This window comes from Bufo gargarizans, chromosome 8, assembly GCF_014858855.1.
Source record: "Bufo gargarizans isolate SCDJY-AF-19 chromosome 8, ASM1485885v1, whole genome shotgun sequence".
NCBI classification, from domain to species: domain Eukaryota; kingdom Metazoa; phylum Chordata; class Amphibia; order Anura; family Bufonidae; genus Bufo; species Bufo gargarizans.
Genome location: NC_058087.1, coordinates 57592035 through 57609624, shown reverse-complemented (window position 1 = coordinate 57609624; position 17590 = coordinate 57592035). Strand labels below are relative to the sequence as shown.

Below are 17590 nucleotides of genomic sequence, written 5' to 3'. Positions count from 1 at the left end.
TATACTTATTTTGCTACAAGAAAGGTGATAAATGTCTAACCTGTATCCCTGTCCATTCATAGAATATTTACAGCAAAGAGTGATCCATATAGTGCCCTAGTTTTTTGTCGTCTTCTACCCCCTAAGTTTTGGGGTCCATTTTCGGTTTTGTATTTGTGTTTTTCCCTCCCCACTTTCCAATAGCCATAACCTTTTAAATTTTCTGTTCGTATAGCCATATGAGGACTTATTTTTTGCAGGATAAGTTGCATTTTTTTTAAGGGTACCATTTAATTAACCATATCTATCATTGGAAAACGGGGAAATAAAAAAATCTGTGGGGGTTAAATAAAAAAAACACAATTCCTCCAAGGTTTTTTGGGTCTCTACATCACAGCATTCACTGTGCGCTAAAAATGACATCCTTATTGTGCAGCTCAATACGAATACGGCAATACCAAAAGTATAGTTTTTTTATTTACTGCTTTAAAAAAAACTTTTGAAAAATAATTCTCTTTGTATTGCCATTTTCTGACGGCCAGAACTTTTTTCTATATTTCGGTCTAGAGAGCTGTATGAGTGCTTTTTTTTTTTTTTTTTTTTTTTTTTTTCATAACTAACTATTTTTTATTTGTACTATTTTTGTGGTACATACGACTTTTTTTCTCGTGAAATGGCATTGGGGGACTCAGACCATGGGTATATGCCCAGCTGCCACTAGGAGGTTGACACTAGAAAAGAAAAGTGTTGGTTCCACCCAGATGGGCTATACCCTCTGCTCAGACACTAAACTAACCAGTTTTAGTCTAGTGTCCGTATGAGGCAGACATGACCTGCTCTGTTTTTTTGCAGGTCTTGCTTTTTGTTTTTTTATTATCCTTTTCTTCTGCAGGCCTCGGCCTGCTGCAGGATGGGGCTCCATCGTGGATATGCACTTTAGTTGCACCCCCTGCGGGCGCGTACGCTCAGTACCTCGCCGGTCACCCAGTCCCCCATTACTGCATCCGCAGTGGCATGCCGGTAATCCCACATATGTGCGAGTTTGCCTAAGGGGTGACCCTGCGGCGCCTGAAGACGTCGGACGGTAAGTATTCTCCCTGCGTCCTTGTCCCATGGGTTTAGGATTAGTTCCCCTCTTTTGCCATGCCTGAGAGGTCCCCCTTTTCCCTTTGTTTTTCTCCTGCTTCTAGCATGGTCTGTGGCCCCCCAGGTTAAAGAGTTTGCCTGCAATCCAGAAGTTCCTGGATACTGACCCAGCACTGTTAGCTTAACCTCCCCTTTTAGTTAGCTGGGCCTCCATCTTTCTCTCCCTGGCCGGCCTTTACTTTAGTACCCCCGGCTTTTGCCTCGGACTGGGCCGTATCTTCCCTGCCCTGTCCATCGGGCCCCTGGTGCTTCGTTTGCCCCAGTTTTTCCCTCCCTGGGCGTCGCTTCTCCTCAGGAGTCCGCCTCACCTGTTCTTTTCCTTCCGGAGGGCCCGCAGTTCCGTCCCGCCGATGGCGCTCCTTTCCCGGCTGCTTCATTAATCGAAGCCCCGGCTTTTACCTAGCCTAGGCCGCATCCTTCTCGCCTCCATAACCTCCCCTTGCGCCGCCTCGGGGGACTTTTCTGACTCTGACTCTGATTCCGGATCCGAGCAGATCACTGTCCTGTCTGCGGCCATGCAGGATCTTGTCAGGGCAGTTAGGGACGCGGGAAGACCCTCTGCTCAGGAATCCGTATCATTCCGCTATCCGCCCCACCTTTGCCGCATCTTGGGTGGCTAAGGCTGTGTGGTCTGGGCCAAACGGCTTGTTCGGTCCTTACCCCCGGATTCTGCTCAGGGGGGAGTTCCATCTCCTTGCCTCCCATCTACTCCAGGCCTCCAGGTACCTTTGTGATGTTTCCTTGGAATAGGGACGCCGCTCTAGTAGGGTGACTGCTAACTCGGTGGCCATCCGCCGCATGGTTTGGCTTCGGACCTGGGCTGCGGATGCCGCCTCCAAAAAGGCGCTCGTATCTCTCCAATTCCTGGGTGGTAGGCTTTTCGTGAAAATTTCCCTCCTGCCCCCGAACTGTTCCCGCCGTCCTATGCCTTCATCGCGGTCTCAGCGTTTTCGCTCCTTTCGGGACTCCACCTCCAGTCAGGACAAAAAGACTGCTCGTCCTTCCTTCAAGGCCAAGCCCTCCTGGCACGCCCGCCCTAAACCTTCCAAACCCCAGTCTGCAAAGCCGTTATCTGCATGACGGGTTTACCCTGCTCGAGTTGCCCCCTCGGGTTGGGGGTCGGTTTGCTCTCTTTTCAGGATCAATGGAGCTCAACCGTGGATGACGCCTGGTTTCAAAATAGAATTCTCCGCCCTTCCCACGGGTCGGTTCTTCCAATCGTCGCCGCCTAGGTCCCCTGCCTGGGTGGCTGCTTTTTTTCAGGCCATTCCTTTCACCCGCACGGGGTGATTGTTCCTGTCCCGACCTCCAGAACGTTTTCAGGGGTTTTACTCGAACCTCTTCACGTTTTTTAAAGAAGGACTGTGCTCTTCGTCCCCTTTTTGGATCAGAAGGTGCTCAATTATTTTGTCCCTGTCAGCCACTTTCGTATGGAGTCCTTCAGGTCGGTGATTGCTTGCCTCGAGGTGGGCGATTTTTCTGTCGTCCATCGACATCCAAGACGCCTATCTGCATGTCCCCATAGCTCTGTCTCATCAGAGGTACCTTCACTTTGCGGTAAGTTCTCTGCATTTTCAGTTTGTGGCGCTACCCTTCGGCCTGGCGTCTGCCCCGAGGGTCTTTACCAAGGTGTTGGCTCCCCTGGTCGCACTTCTCTGTGCCAGGGGAGTTGCTGTAATACCCTACCTGGACAATCCTCTGGTGAAGGCTATATCCCAGGAGGGCAACCTGTCCAGCCTCCACATCACCCTGTCTGTGCTGTCCCAGTTCGGCTGGCTGGTGAATCACACACAGTCCTCCCTGGTTCCCAGTCAGAGGATGGAATTCCTAGGCATGGTCCTCGACACTCGCCTTGGCCGAGTGTTCCTTCCTCAGGACAAGGTAGTGGCTCTCAAGTGAGGGGTGACTCGCCTTCGCGAGCTGTTTCCTCTGCCCATCAGGGGGTGAAGGTTGCTGCTTTCGAGGCAATTCCTTATGCCCAATTCCACACCCGAGCAGTCTTCTGGTCTCTCACGGCCCAGGGTCAGTGGTCGATGTGGGAGAGCTCCCTTCAGATCACTATCCTTGGCCATTTACCTAGCTCTGTCCTGTTGTACTCATCTCCTCCGTGGTCATCCTGTCCGGATTCAGACTGACAACTCCACTGCGGTGGCTTCTTTAAACCCACCAGGGGAGCACCAGAAGCACGGCTGCCCAGCGTCTGGACCCGAGCGAGTGGTCTCTCCATCCAGAGGGGTTTCAACAACTGTCAGCGCTGGGGAATCCCAGGCGTGGATCTTTTCGCCTCCCGTCTGAACCACAAACTTCCGCTTTGCGTCGCCGGGTCTTGGGATCCTTAGGCTCTGGCGGTAGACGCCTTTGTTCTCCCGTGGTCCCAATTCAGTCTCCTATATCTCTTCCCTCCCGCTTCTTCCTCGGGTACTCAAATGCCTCAAAATGGATCGGGTCCCGGCAATATTGGTGGCTCCGGACTGGCCCCGCAGGGCGTGGTACGCAGATCTCGTCTTCCTGCTCGCCGACTCCCCGTGGTGGTTACCTCTGTGTCCCGACCTTTCGCAAGGTCCGCTATTCCACTCGAGTTTACCTCGGCTTCATTGAACGGCGTGGCTTTTGAAGCCACGGTCCTAAGATTCTGAGGTCTCGCCGAGTCAGTTATCCAGACTATATATCATGCACGTAAACCCCAGTCGGCCAGGATTTACCATCATACCTCGAATGCTTACTTTGCATGGTGTGAATCTGGTGAGATTCACCCTTTTTCTTTTTTCTGTCCCTAGGATTCTTGCCTTTCTTCAGGCCAGCCTTGAGGTCTCCGCCTGGCCTCCCTCAAAGGTCAGGTCTCGCCCTTGTCTGTCATTAAAGGGAACCTGTCACCGGGATTTTGTGTATAGAGCTGAGGACATGGGTTGCTAGATGGCCGCTAGCACATCCGCAATACCTAATCCCTATAGCTCTGTGTGCTTTTATGGTGTAAAAAAAAAAAAAAGAAGGATTTGATACATATGCAAATTAACCTGAGATGAGTCCTGTACGTGAGATGTCAGGAACAGGACTCATCTCAGGTTAATTTGCATATGTATCAAATAGTTGGGTTTTTTTTACACAATAAAAGCACACAGAGCTATGGGGACTGGGTATTGCGGATGTGCTAGCGGCCATCTAGCAACCCATGTCCTCAGCTCTATACACAAAATCCCGGTGACGGGTTCCCTTTAAGACTTTCCTTCAGGGGGTGGCGTGTCGCGTCCCTCCATTCCATTCTCCGGTGGAACCCTGGGATTTTAATTTGGTCCTAGATGCCCTTCAGTCCTCTCCTTTTGAGCCCTTGAAGGAGGTCTCCCTTTCTTATGTCTCCTTTAAAGTTGCGTTTTTAGTCGCGATTACTTCCATTCACAGAGTCTCCGAGCTGGTGGCACTCTTGTGTCTGTTCCCCTTTTTCACCAGGACAAGGTTGGCCTGCGCCCAGTTCCCTCCTTTCTTTCTGAGGTGGTTTGTTCCTTCCACATTAATAAGGGGATTGTTCTACCTTCTTTCTGTCCCAACCCCCCTCATTCCACAGAGCTGTCTCTCCACCGTCTGGATGTGGTTCGGACGCTTCGGCTGTATCTCCAGCTGAGTCCTTCCGATGATCTGACTCTTTGTTGTCCCTGAGGGCTTGCGTAAGGGTTTACAAGCCTCCAAAGCTACCATCTCCTATTGGATTAGTTCGGTCGTCAAGGAAGCCTATGTGGCGAAGTGTCGTGAGCCCCCCTTCTGGTTGACCGCTCACTCCACTAGGGCGGTCGGGGCATCATGGGCAGTCCGGCATTTAGCCTCTGCTTCCCAGGTCTACAAGGCCGCCACCTGGGCCTCAGTTCACACCTTCTCCAGATTTTACCATATTCATTCCTTGGCCTCTGCTGATGCCTGTTTGGGTCTTCACATGGCTGTTTTTTCCCACCCTCGGGGACTACTTTGTGACGTCTCATGGTGCCATGTCCCCCAATGCCATGCACAAGAGAGGTGGCTTTTTGTACTCGCCGTAAAATCCTTTTCTCGTTGGATGTATTAGGGGACACCGATCCCACCCTTGTTTGTTTTTATTTTTTTTATTTTTTTTCATTCAGGTTTTCCGGATTTCCCAGGACCCTTTGATAATGGTCCTCTTTCTGGTTTAAGACATGTTGGCTTCACTGTTCGCCTGGTTTTCTGTTGCTCCTACTGCTTTCGAATCAACTGTTTAGTTTAGTGTCTGAGCAGAGGGTATAGCCCATCTGAGTGGAGCCCATACTTCTCTTTTCTAGTGTCGGCCTGCTTGTGGCAGCTGGGCATATACCCATGGTGCTGTGTGACCCCCAATGCATCTAACGAGAAAAGGATTTTACGGTGAATACAAAAATCCACATTTGATCACTGCTCAATTTTTGGGGGGGGAGGTGACTAAATGGTAATTCGTGTTTTCATTTTTATTTATTTTTTCCACATTACAGCGTTCAATGCACAGGAATAAAAAAAAATATATATAAATATATATATATATATAAGTTTTTTACTTTTACAGTAATATCTTTTAACCCCCTTAGGGGGCTAAAACCTGGGATCTTTTGATCCCTTGTCCTATTCACTCTAACAGAGATCTATTAGGGTGAATAGGATATTCCCATGGTCCCTGCTGAGCTGTGCTTTGTGCACAGCTTAGCAGGGAGTTTTACCATGGCAGCACCGGTAAGCTTCAAAAGCGTCCAGGCTGCCATGGTAACCGATCAGAGCCCTGCGACTTCACTGCAGGGGCTTTCGATCGGAAGGCAGAGGGAGCTGAATAAAAATCAGTGGTTGATGAGGTTAATGATCTTTGTTCTTGAATTTTAGGGCTCGGAATCGGAGGAGGAGGAGGAAAACCACACAAAAAAGAAAAGGCAACGATCGGACTCTCGATCAGCCTCTGAACATTCCACTAGTGGGGAGTCAGGTAAATCCTACTACTATACTTATATGCAAACTGCTGCAGTAGTATATTATACTGTATGTGTACTCCATGAATTATAGTGTACGAGTAGAACATGAATGTTTAAATTGAATCCCTTAATTACTGTACTGAGCAATGCACAAACGTAGTTTCTATCCCACCATTCTTTTTGCAGAAAAAAGCTATAAAAAGGCAAAAAAGCACAAAAAAAAGAGCAAAAAGAGAAGACATAAGTCTGTAAGTAGCATATTATTATTTATTTTTATTAGACCTTTTTAAAGGGTATCTGTCATCAGATTTGTACCTATGACACTGGCTGACCTGTTACATGTGCGCTTGGCAGCTGAAGACCTCTGTGTTGGTTCCGATGTTCATATGTGCCCGTATTTATTAGAAAAGTGAAGTTTTAATAAATGCAAATAAGCATCTAGGAGCAACAGGGGCGTTACCATTACACCTAGAGGCTCAGCCCTCCAATTGCCACGCCCCCTGCACTTCGATTGACGCGACCATAATGACATTTTCACTGCTTGGTCCTGTTATATTGGAGAGGGTACAGCAGTTGCAGAGAGAGCAGAGCCTCTAGGAGTAACAGTAACTCCTTGTTGCTCCTAGAGACTCATTTGCATATAGTACGTACATTATCTATTATTTATTTATTTTTTCCAACCTTTTATCATTTTATTAGAATTCTCCAGAATCTGAAGTAGAGAAAGAAAGAGAGAAAAAAGATCGGGATAGGGATCGGGAACGAGAACGAGACAAGGAAAATGACAAAGAGCGTTCAAGACAAAAAGAATCAAAACAGAAATCCCCGAAAAGGAAACCAGTGAAAGACTCTGTGAGTACATCTTTGTAAGGAGTGCTTTGTTTTTCCCAGTTTTAAGATGAGTCACCATGGACCCCATTATATCACAATTGGGTCAATCATATGGCAGATGTGTCACAGTTGGAATTCTGACTCGGATGTGAAAGTCTAATATCGCCACTATATAAAGCAGCAGATCCTAAATATATTGTCCAGCCGACTATACGCCCATTGTAACCTGTGCTTACGGTTTGTAAAATACTGGGTGCATTTTGACTCCTAAGAGGCTGTGGTCACATGGACTTCACATACAGCTTCTTATAGCCATAGTCCCTGAGAACTTTGAACAGTGAGCTTCCTTTGTAATAACCAGCGAATGTTGTTTCTGTCAAAAGGATTAAAAAAAATATATATAACTGGCAGATTATCACATAAATTTTTTTTCTTGCTTTTGCAGGGTAACTGGGACACATCTGGAAGTGAATTAAGTGAAGGAGAGCTTGAAAAGCGGAGACGAACCCTCTTGGAACAACTGGATGATGATCAATAGGAACACCTCATTACCAAATATGTTTACAGTAAAATGTGACAGATGCCGAATTCTTAGTTTCTAGCAGGGAATTGTTCAACCTTCCACAGATATAAACCGCGGTTGCTCTCTGTACAAAGAATTGTCTCCATTGGAGAATGTGCTCTCTAGTTAAAACTCCACGTTGTAAATTTCACATTTTTTTTTTTTTTGCCCCATATACTTGCCTTAAGTAAATAACAGAATGTGCCACCTGATTTCCTGTCAATCATTAAACTGACTTTCTTTTGGATATCTATTTAATCCCCATTTGCTCTGGGAGGGAGCGGGATTGAACTGTAATTCTGGTTAAAACAGAATCTTATTTTTTATATTTTATTTTCTTTGCAGCTATTCCCCCTGTGATTATTCAGTGGTAAACATTCTTCTGACCGGGCTATTTTTGTACATTTTTATGAATTATTAAAGCCTTGTCTTTTAGTTTGTGCTAGTGTTTTTATTTGAGAGTTGGATTCTGTTTCCAACTTTTGTATTTATTTTACATTTTGAGGACATTTTCATAGGAATTGCTCCACACTGCTCATGGAGAAAGGGCGAGAGATAATTAGTAGGGATGAGCGAATTTCATATTTCGAGTTCGTGTTGTGGTATTTTAGAGGCATTCCGTCATATTAGAAGTCTATGGCCTGCATAACGGATCCGTCCGGTTTCTGTTATGCTGACCATAGGCTTCTATTATGATGTAATTCCTCTAAAGGTATTCCGTTATGCATTCCGTCATGGAATTGCGTTATGGTCCGTGGTAACGGAATCCATAATGCAATTCAGCTTATACCACAACACTAACTTAAACTCAAAGTTTAAAATAGGAAATTAGTTCCGGGCGGCGCAACAGCAGTTAAGTTGTCAATTCACAGAACCTGCTACAGTAAAGGGCACCTGAACTATGCTTATGATCGCTTGTAGGGCTCTAGAAGCAATATCTCAAAATTGCTCATTTTAGTTAGTTATAATATATCTCACTAATGATCCATAAAACATTTACTATTGATCATATTAAAACAAGGGTATGACAAAATACCAGGTCTGTAATACCCACAGGTACACAATAGTGTAATGATCGAAGCAATGGGGATAATCAGCAGGCCTGGATCAGTAAGGATGATTTTCTTCCCTAGAGACCTCAATAGATGCTTTTGCTTAGACATGGAGACCAGGTCTTCTTTATGCCTTCCCCTCCTTGAAGCTTTTACCAAGTGTACAAGAAGTTCTGGGTAGAGAAAGCCACAGTTGTGGCTCATGCACATGATCGTGACTCTGTGTGCGTTCCGTTACGAATGTCCACAAGTCCATTTCACAAAAAAAATAGAACATATCCTAACAATCCCCAAGGACAGGCATTGTTACAATGGATCCGCAAACAATTTATTTTTAATTTTTTTGCGGACCGCAAAATACATACGGTCATGTGCATGAGCCCTTATAGTTATTTCCCCGTTTTGGCTCAGGAGGGTTTTGTTTTGTGATTTCGCAGGATACCCATAGCTACCCCTTGGATACTTGAGGTCTGCTGAGTCAGGATCTGCATTTGACTGCCTGGCTCTTGAGAGGCAAATATAAAAAATAAAAAAAAGTCTGTTTGAGGTTTTTATTTTACTTGGCCTCTACTATCTTCCTTAGAATTTGGAAGACTTTTATGCAGATTTGCTATTAGACCTGCAGATGTTTTGGCTGATCCTGACATTCCCCTTATTTTGAATTTATTACAGGAAGAAAAAGCTTAGACCAAGTACCCCTAAATAGGTTGTCTCGCTTCAGCAAATGGCATTTATTACGTAAAGAAAGTTAATACAAGGCACTTAATAATGTATTGTGATTGTCCATTTTGCCCCCTTTGCTTGCTGGTTTAATATTTTCATCACATTATACACTGTTCGTATCCAGGGGTTATGACCACTTTGCAATCCAGCAGCGGTAGTCGTGCTTGCACACCATAGGAAAAAGCACCTGGCCAGGACTGTGGGAGCTTGCGTAGGCAGCAGGCTCCTGTCCCGTGCACTGAAGCAGTGGCCAAATTAATCCAGCCAGCAAAGGAGGCAATTAATCTTTTTGCCTACTTTCTTTCCATGGGTGCTGTCATAAGGTTAGATTACACTTACTCTGGTAATTGGTTTTCCTTGAGCCTATGACAGACCCAGCTTTATTCTCTTTGCATAGTATGAGTATGTACAGTATGTGTATATATCCATACATACACTACTCCCAAAAAGTTAGGGATATTTGACTTGTGGGTGAAATTTCAGGATGAACCTAAAATGCACTCTAACCTTTACAGATGAACTTAATGTGACCTTCAATAAACTTTTGAATGCACATGTTCAATATTTCAGAACTTTTTGCACAACTTGCATGTTCTCTAACAAGGAGCTTATAAGCAAAATTCACAACAGGTGTCTGATCCATGAATCGCCCAATACATTTCCTGGTTTAATTAGAACTGGTATTTAAACAGTCCTCCTCATCATGCTGTTCCCATTTAGACAGCATGAGACCAAGACGACAAAACAATTGATCAACGGTATCTTGCCATTGCGAGGCTTCAAGTGGCATGTTTTCAGATGTAAATGGTCACTGATCTTAGAGTGTCACAGAATGTCATCAGCAGGTTGTATCAGAAATACTGGAAGAGTCACAGAAAGGGATAGAAGTGGACGTCCTTTGGCCACATCCCTCACACTAATGACCGCTACATTGTGAACGATGCCCTGCGGAACCGGATGATGAATGCCACACAACTCCAGGCATGTTTTAAGGGAGGTGAGAGGCACCCAAGTGTCAGATAAGACCATGCAAAACCATTTACATCAACGTGGTCTGCAAGGGTACCTGACCACAGGCATCATTGTATTGCATGGGCCAAGGAGTATCTACGCTGGACGAGGGACCAGCTGGCCTCCGTGCTGTTCACTGATGAAAGTCAAGTCACGCTGAGCAGAAATGGCCACCAACGATGTTAGAGACTTCAAAGAGAGCTGCTATGCATCAGCCACTGTTGTCACTAGATGAGCTTTTGGTGGTGGTGGTACAGTGTAGACTGGTGTGTCTAGTCAATACAGAACCGCCCTACATTTTGTGAATGGTACAGTGACAAGCCCATACTCTACCCCAGAACCTCAATGACCTGTGGGCCGCCCTTCAAGAAGAGTGGGATGCCATGCCTCAGCAGACAATAAGTCGACTTGTGAACAGCAGCAGATGTTTTCAAGCTGTAATTGATGCTCAAGGCCACAGGACAAGTTATTGAGACATTAACATTTTTGTGGCGGTGTGCCCAGCACTGGTGTTGGCTTTTGTTTCAATAACTTGTTTGAGATGAGGAAATCACCATTGCTGCTTCTACTTAAATGCCCTAGTTTCATGATATAGTATCACCTGAGAGCCAAATATCCCTAACTTTTTGTGAGTAGAGACTGTGTGTATGTATATATGGCCCCATAGAACTGAACTAAGAGGTATCTGCAAATGATACGGATACATCACAGATGACTAATACGGTTGTGTCAATAAGGTCCAATAAATATTTGGGGTTATTCGTACCTTATGCGGGTATCTAAAACTCACATTAATAAAACATAGGTTGTACGTGGTGACCAATCCAGATGTGGCTGTTGGACTCAAGGTCCTTCAGTTGGTATTTCCATCCTGCCGTCGAGATGACTGGGGGAAAGTGTAATTAAACTTACTGGTAATTATGTTTCCTGGAAGCCTCCACAATGGTGCCCATAAGTTCCTCTCCCTGCACAAATAGTAATGAAGAAAACTCCAGCAGTTGTGTTGCAAAAAGGTGAATCGTTTATTTGAAGTGCGGCCTTAACATACAGTAACGTTTTGGCCGGATATGGCCTTTATCAAACTGTTGCTGCTTTTAGGAAGATGGGGAAGTATGGTAAGAAAGCTGAGCTCAATAAGTGATGGTGGCGGGTAGGTGAAGGCGCTTTCTTACCATACTTCCCCCATCTTCCTAAAAGCGGCAACAGTTTGATAAAGGCCATATCCGGCCAAAACCTTACTGTATGTTAAGGCCGCACTTCAAATAAACGATTCACCTTTTTGCAACACAACTGCTGGAGTTTTCTTCATTATTATACGATGGGTGGGAACCCGACTCCAAACGTATATTGGCAGAGTGCCGCAAAGTTCTACATTATAATTGGTTCCTGCACAAATAGTGTCATAATTATAGGTATTTCTTGAATTCAGAAAATATACATTTCTCGCCCAGTTTCCTTGGGGGACACAGAAGACCTTGGGTATAGCTCATCTCCATAGGAGGTGTGACACTAAGTGAAAACTGTTGTCCAAGGAGGCAAGACACTCCCTGCTCTGCAGGGCTGTTTTCTCCTTGTTTAAATTTTGATTTTTACTTTTTTCTTTTCTTTTTGTTCCAGACAATACGGGACAACAGAGTCGCACTAGACCTCTCTGCTTCTCCCGGGGTCGAGCTGCGCCAGTGCCGGTCATCCGCACTGCTGCCTCCCCCACAGAAGGCAAGGTGGACCAGGGCAGCCCAGCTCCCCTGCATCCCGCCAGCGCAAGGGTCGCCCGCACGCCAAGTCCCTCTTCCAGCGTCCTGCCACTACGGTGCCAGTAGCTGAAGGGGCGACCCTGCTGGAACGGACCGAGGGTGAAGACGGCTGTGGTGAGAGAGTGGCTTCTCCAGCCCTACGACCCCCTCCCCCCACCCAGGTCTCCTGCGTGACTGACCCCCATACTGGCCCCTGCTGGACCTAGGCTGGCCCCATCCTAGCTTGTTTTATTAGCTCCCTCTCCTCCCCCTCCCCTCCACAATAGGTGCCCACTGAGGGGTTATGCTGGCGTCCCTATCATGCCGCCCAGGGAGCTGCCTCTATCCTTACGGGCACCAGGTCACAGGGTCCCCCATCCCCCCCCCCCCTATCGCCTTACCGGTGCGCTGTTTAGGGCCAGAGGCCCTCTCCTGACGGCTGCAGCGTAGGGCCCTTGTTTCCGGTCCGCGGGGTGGGCACCCGCGGCCGGAATGACTGGTGCGGTGTTCCAGCAGACCCTGGCTGACCGCTGGTGCTCTCAGAGAGGCTGTCTTTTCGGTCGGCCGGGTGCCGCAGAAAGATTGTCCCAGGATTCCGGCTCCTTCCCGGGCCCCCTGACTGTTCCGGCCCGCGGGGTGGGCTCCCGCAGCCGGTATTATGCACGCGCCGCTCCGCTCCCTCCAGGTCCCGGCCGGTACCTCCGGGCACCGCAAAAATTTAGGCCCCGGCTTCGCGGCCTACTAGGCCGCAAAATTCCGGCCTCGATTGGAGGGGGCGGGCACTCTCCAGGCGCGAATTCTTCCCGCCGGAGGTCCCCCCGCCCCCAGGGGATCGCTGCACCGCCCTCAGGTCGGATCCCTGTTAACCTCTTGGATGCCGACGGCTCCCATCTGGAGGAGACCCTAGGATGGCTAGCCTCTCAGAGAGGCTGTGCCCTTATATAGTGGCCCCTTCCTGCCTCAAAGAGGCTGTGTTTTAGAATAATAAATTTTAAAAATAAAAAATAAAAAAATAAATAAATAAAATAAATACAGAAATAATATAAAAATAAACTGTATGTATATATATATATATATATATATATATATAAGAAATATCTGTATTTTTTTGTTGGCTGCGCAGGATGCTGCAGCCTGACCTTAGAGCGCTGGCCGTATGCCTGCCCCTATTCCATAGGCGGCATGTTGCGCTCCGTGGCACTGGCCGGGTACATGTTCCCCTTCTAGGCGGACCCTTGCCCTCTCCTGGGATACGGCGCTGGCCAGGTGCAGGCCGCCTTTTCTATAGGCAGAATTAGTCGCCCTCTCCAGTCACGGTGCTGGCCATGTGCATGACCCCCCATTATAGGCGGCATACTGCACTCTCCCTGGCTGCGGGCTGGCCTTGTGCATGACCCCCTTCTGTAGGCGGAATACTGCTCTTTTACCGCATACGGTGCTGGCCATGTGCACGACCCCCTTCCATAGGCGGAACGCTGCACTCTCGCTGGATTCGCTACGGCCATATGCATGAGCCGGCCATATGCATGACCTCCTTCAGTAGGCGGAACGCTGCACTCTCGCTGGGTTCGCTACGGCCATATGCATGACCTCCTTCCATAGGTGGAATGCTGCACTCTCTCTGGATTCGCTGCTGGCCATACGCATGACCTCCGTCCAATGGAGGATTGCTGCCCTCTCTCTCTGGATTCGCTGCCAGCCATATGCATGACCTCCGTCCATAGGCAGAACGCTGCTCTCTCGCTGGATTCGCTACGGCCATATGCATGACCTCCTTCATAGGTGGAATGCTGCACTCTCTCTGGATTCGCTGCTAGTCATACGCATGACCTCCGTCCAATGGAGGACTGCTGCTGCACTCTCTCTCTGGATTCGCTGCCGGCCATATGCATGACCTCCGTCCATAGGCAGAACACTGCACTCTCGCTGGATTCGCTGCTGGCCATATGCATGACCTCCGTCCATAGGCGGAATGCTGCACTTTCTGGATTCGCTGCCGGCCATACGCATGACCTCCGTCCATAGGCGGAATGCTGCGCTCTCACTGGATTCGCTGTCGGCCATGTGCACGACCCCCTTCCTTGGGTGGTATGCTGTGCTCTCACTGGATCCGCTGCCGGCCATGTGCATGACCCCCTTTCCAGGGGCGGTGTGCTGCACTGACTGGATTCGCTGCCAGCAATGGGCATGTATCCTTTCCTCAGGCGGCATGCGCACATACTGTCATGGTCTTACCTTCTTGCTGTCCTCCTTCGTTTGACATGTGCTGGCGGCCATCTTGGTTTCTGGGTTTCTTGTAGCCTCCCACCCTGCGGCTTCTCCTTCCCACTGGGAGGAGCTGGATGCCTAGCTCATATATATAGGAGGTCTGTGGCTTCAGTTCCCTGCTTGGTCCTCCTGTGTTCACATGCTTCTAAGACTGCTGCTGCTTCTGGTTCCTGATCCTGGCTTCGTCTGACTACCCTTCTGGTTCCTGATCCTGGCCTCGTCTGACTACCCTGCTGGTTCCTGATCCTGGCTTCGTCTGACTACCCTTCTGGTTCCCGACTTCTGGCTTCGCAAGACCCTGCTTCGGTTTAACCATCCGCTTGGACTTTTGCCTTACAGCTTTATTTTCAATAAAGCCTTCTTATTTCCACGTATCTCTTGTTGTACGTCTGGTTCATGGTTCCTTGACTCATACCCACTGACTGTGGTTGTTCTCTTTCAACGCCACTGACTGTGGTTGTTTTCTCGCCAGTGCGTTGCTGGCCATGTGCATGACCCGCATCCTTGGAGGGGTGCTTGCATTTTCACTGGATGCGATGACGGCCGTGTACATGGCCCCACCCCTTTCTGGGCGGAATACTGCACTTTCACCGGATGTGTTGCGGGCCATAATCAGCCCTCCTCATTCCATGGGTGGAAATTTGCACCCTCACGAGACCCATGGCTGTCCTTGATATGCTGTGCTGTGTGGGACTCTTGCATGTTCCCCTTCATTGCGGAGTAGTTGCACTCTCACATTATTCGGTGTTAGGTGGGTTATTGCGCAATCGCTTAATGCTAGGATAACCCCGTGCATGTCCCCCTTTCACTGGGCGGACCTCCTGCGTTCCTGCTGGGTACTGTGCGGCCATGTGCATGGTCACCTTCTGGATACTGTTGGACTCTGTGGCTGATCCCTTTCACTGGGTGACTATTTTTTTGCAGTGAGCGGAATTTCTGGTGCGCTCTGTCCGTTGTTTGGGCCGTGTATGCCTTCTCCTCCCATAGGTGGGTTGGCCTTCTCACTGCTTGCTTGCGTATGCCTCACTTCCTTCTGCGACTTACTTTTTTCTCTTGGGATATGGTGCTTGTCACGGGCCTTGCACTCTTCTCTAAAGAGATCTTTCTGTCCACCTGTATAACCCCTGGGTGTTGTCATACAAGCATTAAAAGAATGCCATTGTATTCAAAGGTGTATACTTTAGATATAAGTAGATGGGCTCTACTTGCTCTCTACTGCACCGAGCTGGGTGGTGCTCGTTCTCTGGTTTCTGGTATATTGTGGTCCCGTTGTGTCGGCATCCACCATGTCCGTTGGCCTTTCCACCTGGGGAGTGTTTGTGGTTCTTAGATACGTACCCATTCGTTCTCCCACGCACTTGCTTCCCGGCGCAAGCGGTCACTGGGTCGAGAGTGCCGTTTGCAGTGCCACTCGAATTCTGCGTTGGCTCTGGCGGGACTGCTGTTCCCTCGCCTACTACTGTTTCCTCCTTTTCGGGTGTCGTGCGGTATGAGTCTTTTCTTTTGGCGCCCTCTGCGCTTCAGGCTGGTCCGCTACCGGGTTGGGGCCGCTTTTCTCCTCATGGTCACCCAACTTCTCTTGGGTGCTCGCTTACCCAGGTCCGGAGGACCTCCACCTTGGGTTCTTCAGGGTATTCGCCTTCGGCGTGGCAGTGTACCGGGCGCCTCAGTGTAGCGGGGTTCTGCCTTTTAGCTGTCCTATGGCTTCCCTGTTGCCCACTCCTCCTTTCGGTTGGAGGGTGTTATGCCGGCCTCTGTCTCGACTGCCTTTTCTCGCCGACTCTGTTTGGCTCCCGCTCGGTACAGATCACTCCGATGTGGCTTCTGTCCCGGCCACGCTTCAGAGGCTGTTCTTTCACTGCCCTCCCCTCTGGGGAGAGCATGGTTGTTCTTGTGGATGGTTCCGGTGTTCCTTTTGGCCTCGTACGGTCTCCCTTGTTCACAGTGGCTGTACTAGCTGTGTGCCTATTTACCGGGTCTACCGCGTTCTGTCCTCCCGCTGGGTGCAGATTGCGTTTTTTTTCCATTCTGGGCAATGGTCCTGCTATGGACTTACCTTCTCGGTAACTTAGGAGGACTTCCATTCGGTCGAGATTGTCCTTAGATCTCCCACACTGGGACTGTAGGACGTCTTCCTGTGGTGGCTACATCGACATGGACTTTGGCCTGTCTTGTCCTGGCGGTTGCTGGGCGGACCCTTCGGTTCCTTTCCGTCTGTCCTTCTGCTCCCCCCACTCCGGGTGGATACGGGACAACGTTGCTCGGGGGGCCGGCGGGACCAGTTTTGCCGACAGTTCTGCCCGTATTACTGGTCTGCGCCTGATCACATTGGGTTTTCACCCGCTTGCCCAGGCGACTCTAGCGGGCTCGCTAGTGTTCGCTCCTGGCCGTGTTTCGTCCAGGATCTGTTGTAGGACTTAGGGTTTTTACCGGGGGTTCTGTGGGAAGCTGGGTGTTCCCCCACTCTGCCTTTCTTTCTCCATGGTTCTGTCATTCTCCAGTCCGACCTAGATCTGGGACTGGGACTCTGTTGCTTGAAGTGTCAAGTGTCAGCACTGTCCTTCCCCTTTCAGCGTTCCTCGGCCTTCTGGGCCTGTCAAGACCCTCTTCCGTGGAGCGGCTTTGGGGTTCCCTTGTACTGCCCTCGGGTACCGCCCTGGGAATTACATACTGGGCTCTTGGCACTCCAATCTTTCCCTTGGAGCCGTTACAGAAGTTCTCTCTACTCCTTCTGTCCTGTACGGTTGTGTTCCCGTAGCCGTTGTGTCTCTGACGGGTGCCTGAGTGGCGGCCCTTCTTGTTTCGAGCCTTCTGTCTTTCCTCAGGACAGGGCTGTTCTCCATCCCGTCTCTTCCTTCCTTCTGAAGGTGGTGTTTGTCTTTCATTTTAACGAGGCATTCGTCCTCCCCTTCCCACCCCCGGGAACGGACACTTCACCGGTTTGTTTGGGCCTTGCGGTTTTTACTTGGAGATCTCCGACTCTTGTCGACGTTCGGTCTCTTGGGTTTCCAGGAGGTCCGCGCAAAGGGTTGGCGGCCTCCAGGGTGGCTTTCCTCCGCTTTCTCACAGTGGCTATTGCTGTGGTTACCGCACCAAGGGCAGGGTTCTGCTTTTGGTGTCACCGTTTTTTCACTGGAGCGGTCGGTGCCTCCTAGGCCGGAGGCATTTGACTTCGGCCATGCGTTTGTGCAAGGCGGTCACTGGTCTTCCTTGCAGAGTTCTACAGGGTGCATACTCTGGCTTCGGCAGATGCTGCCTTGGGCTGCCTGGTCTGCAGGCGGCGGTTTCTTGGTGCCTTAGGGTGCTTCGCCTTGGTGTTGTGGTCCCTCCCCTTTTTGGACTGCTTTTGAA

General features: G+C 49.1%; 1 protein-coding gene across 1 annotated transcript in view; it reads left to right on the top strand.

The window, feature by feature from the left end:
• Positions 1-7887, top strand: part of PRPF40A (pre-mRNA processing factor 40 homolog A) — a 38610-nt gene extending 30723 nt beyond the window's left edge. Inside the window, exons 24-27 of the mRNA XM_044302803.1 lie at positions 5974-6073; positions 6246-6307; positions 6759-6911; positions 7336-7887. Of these exons, the coding sequence (XP_044158738.1) occupies positions 5974-6073; positions 6246-6307; positions 6759-6911; positions 7336-7428 (408 nt within the window). The 3' untranslated portion in view covers positions 7429-7887. The remainder of the gene's footprint in view (positions 1-5973; positions 6074-6245; positions 6308-6758; positions 6912-7335) is intronic.
• Positions 7888-17590: the final 9703 nt, after the last annotated feature.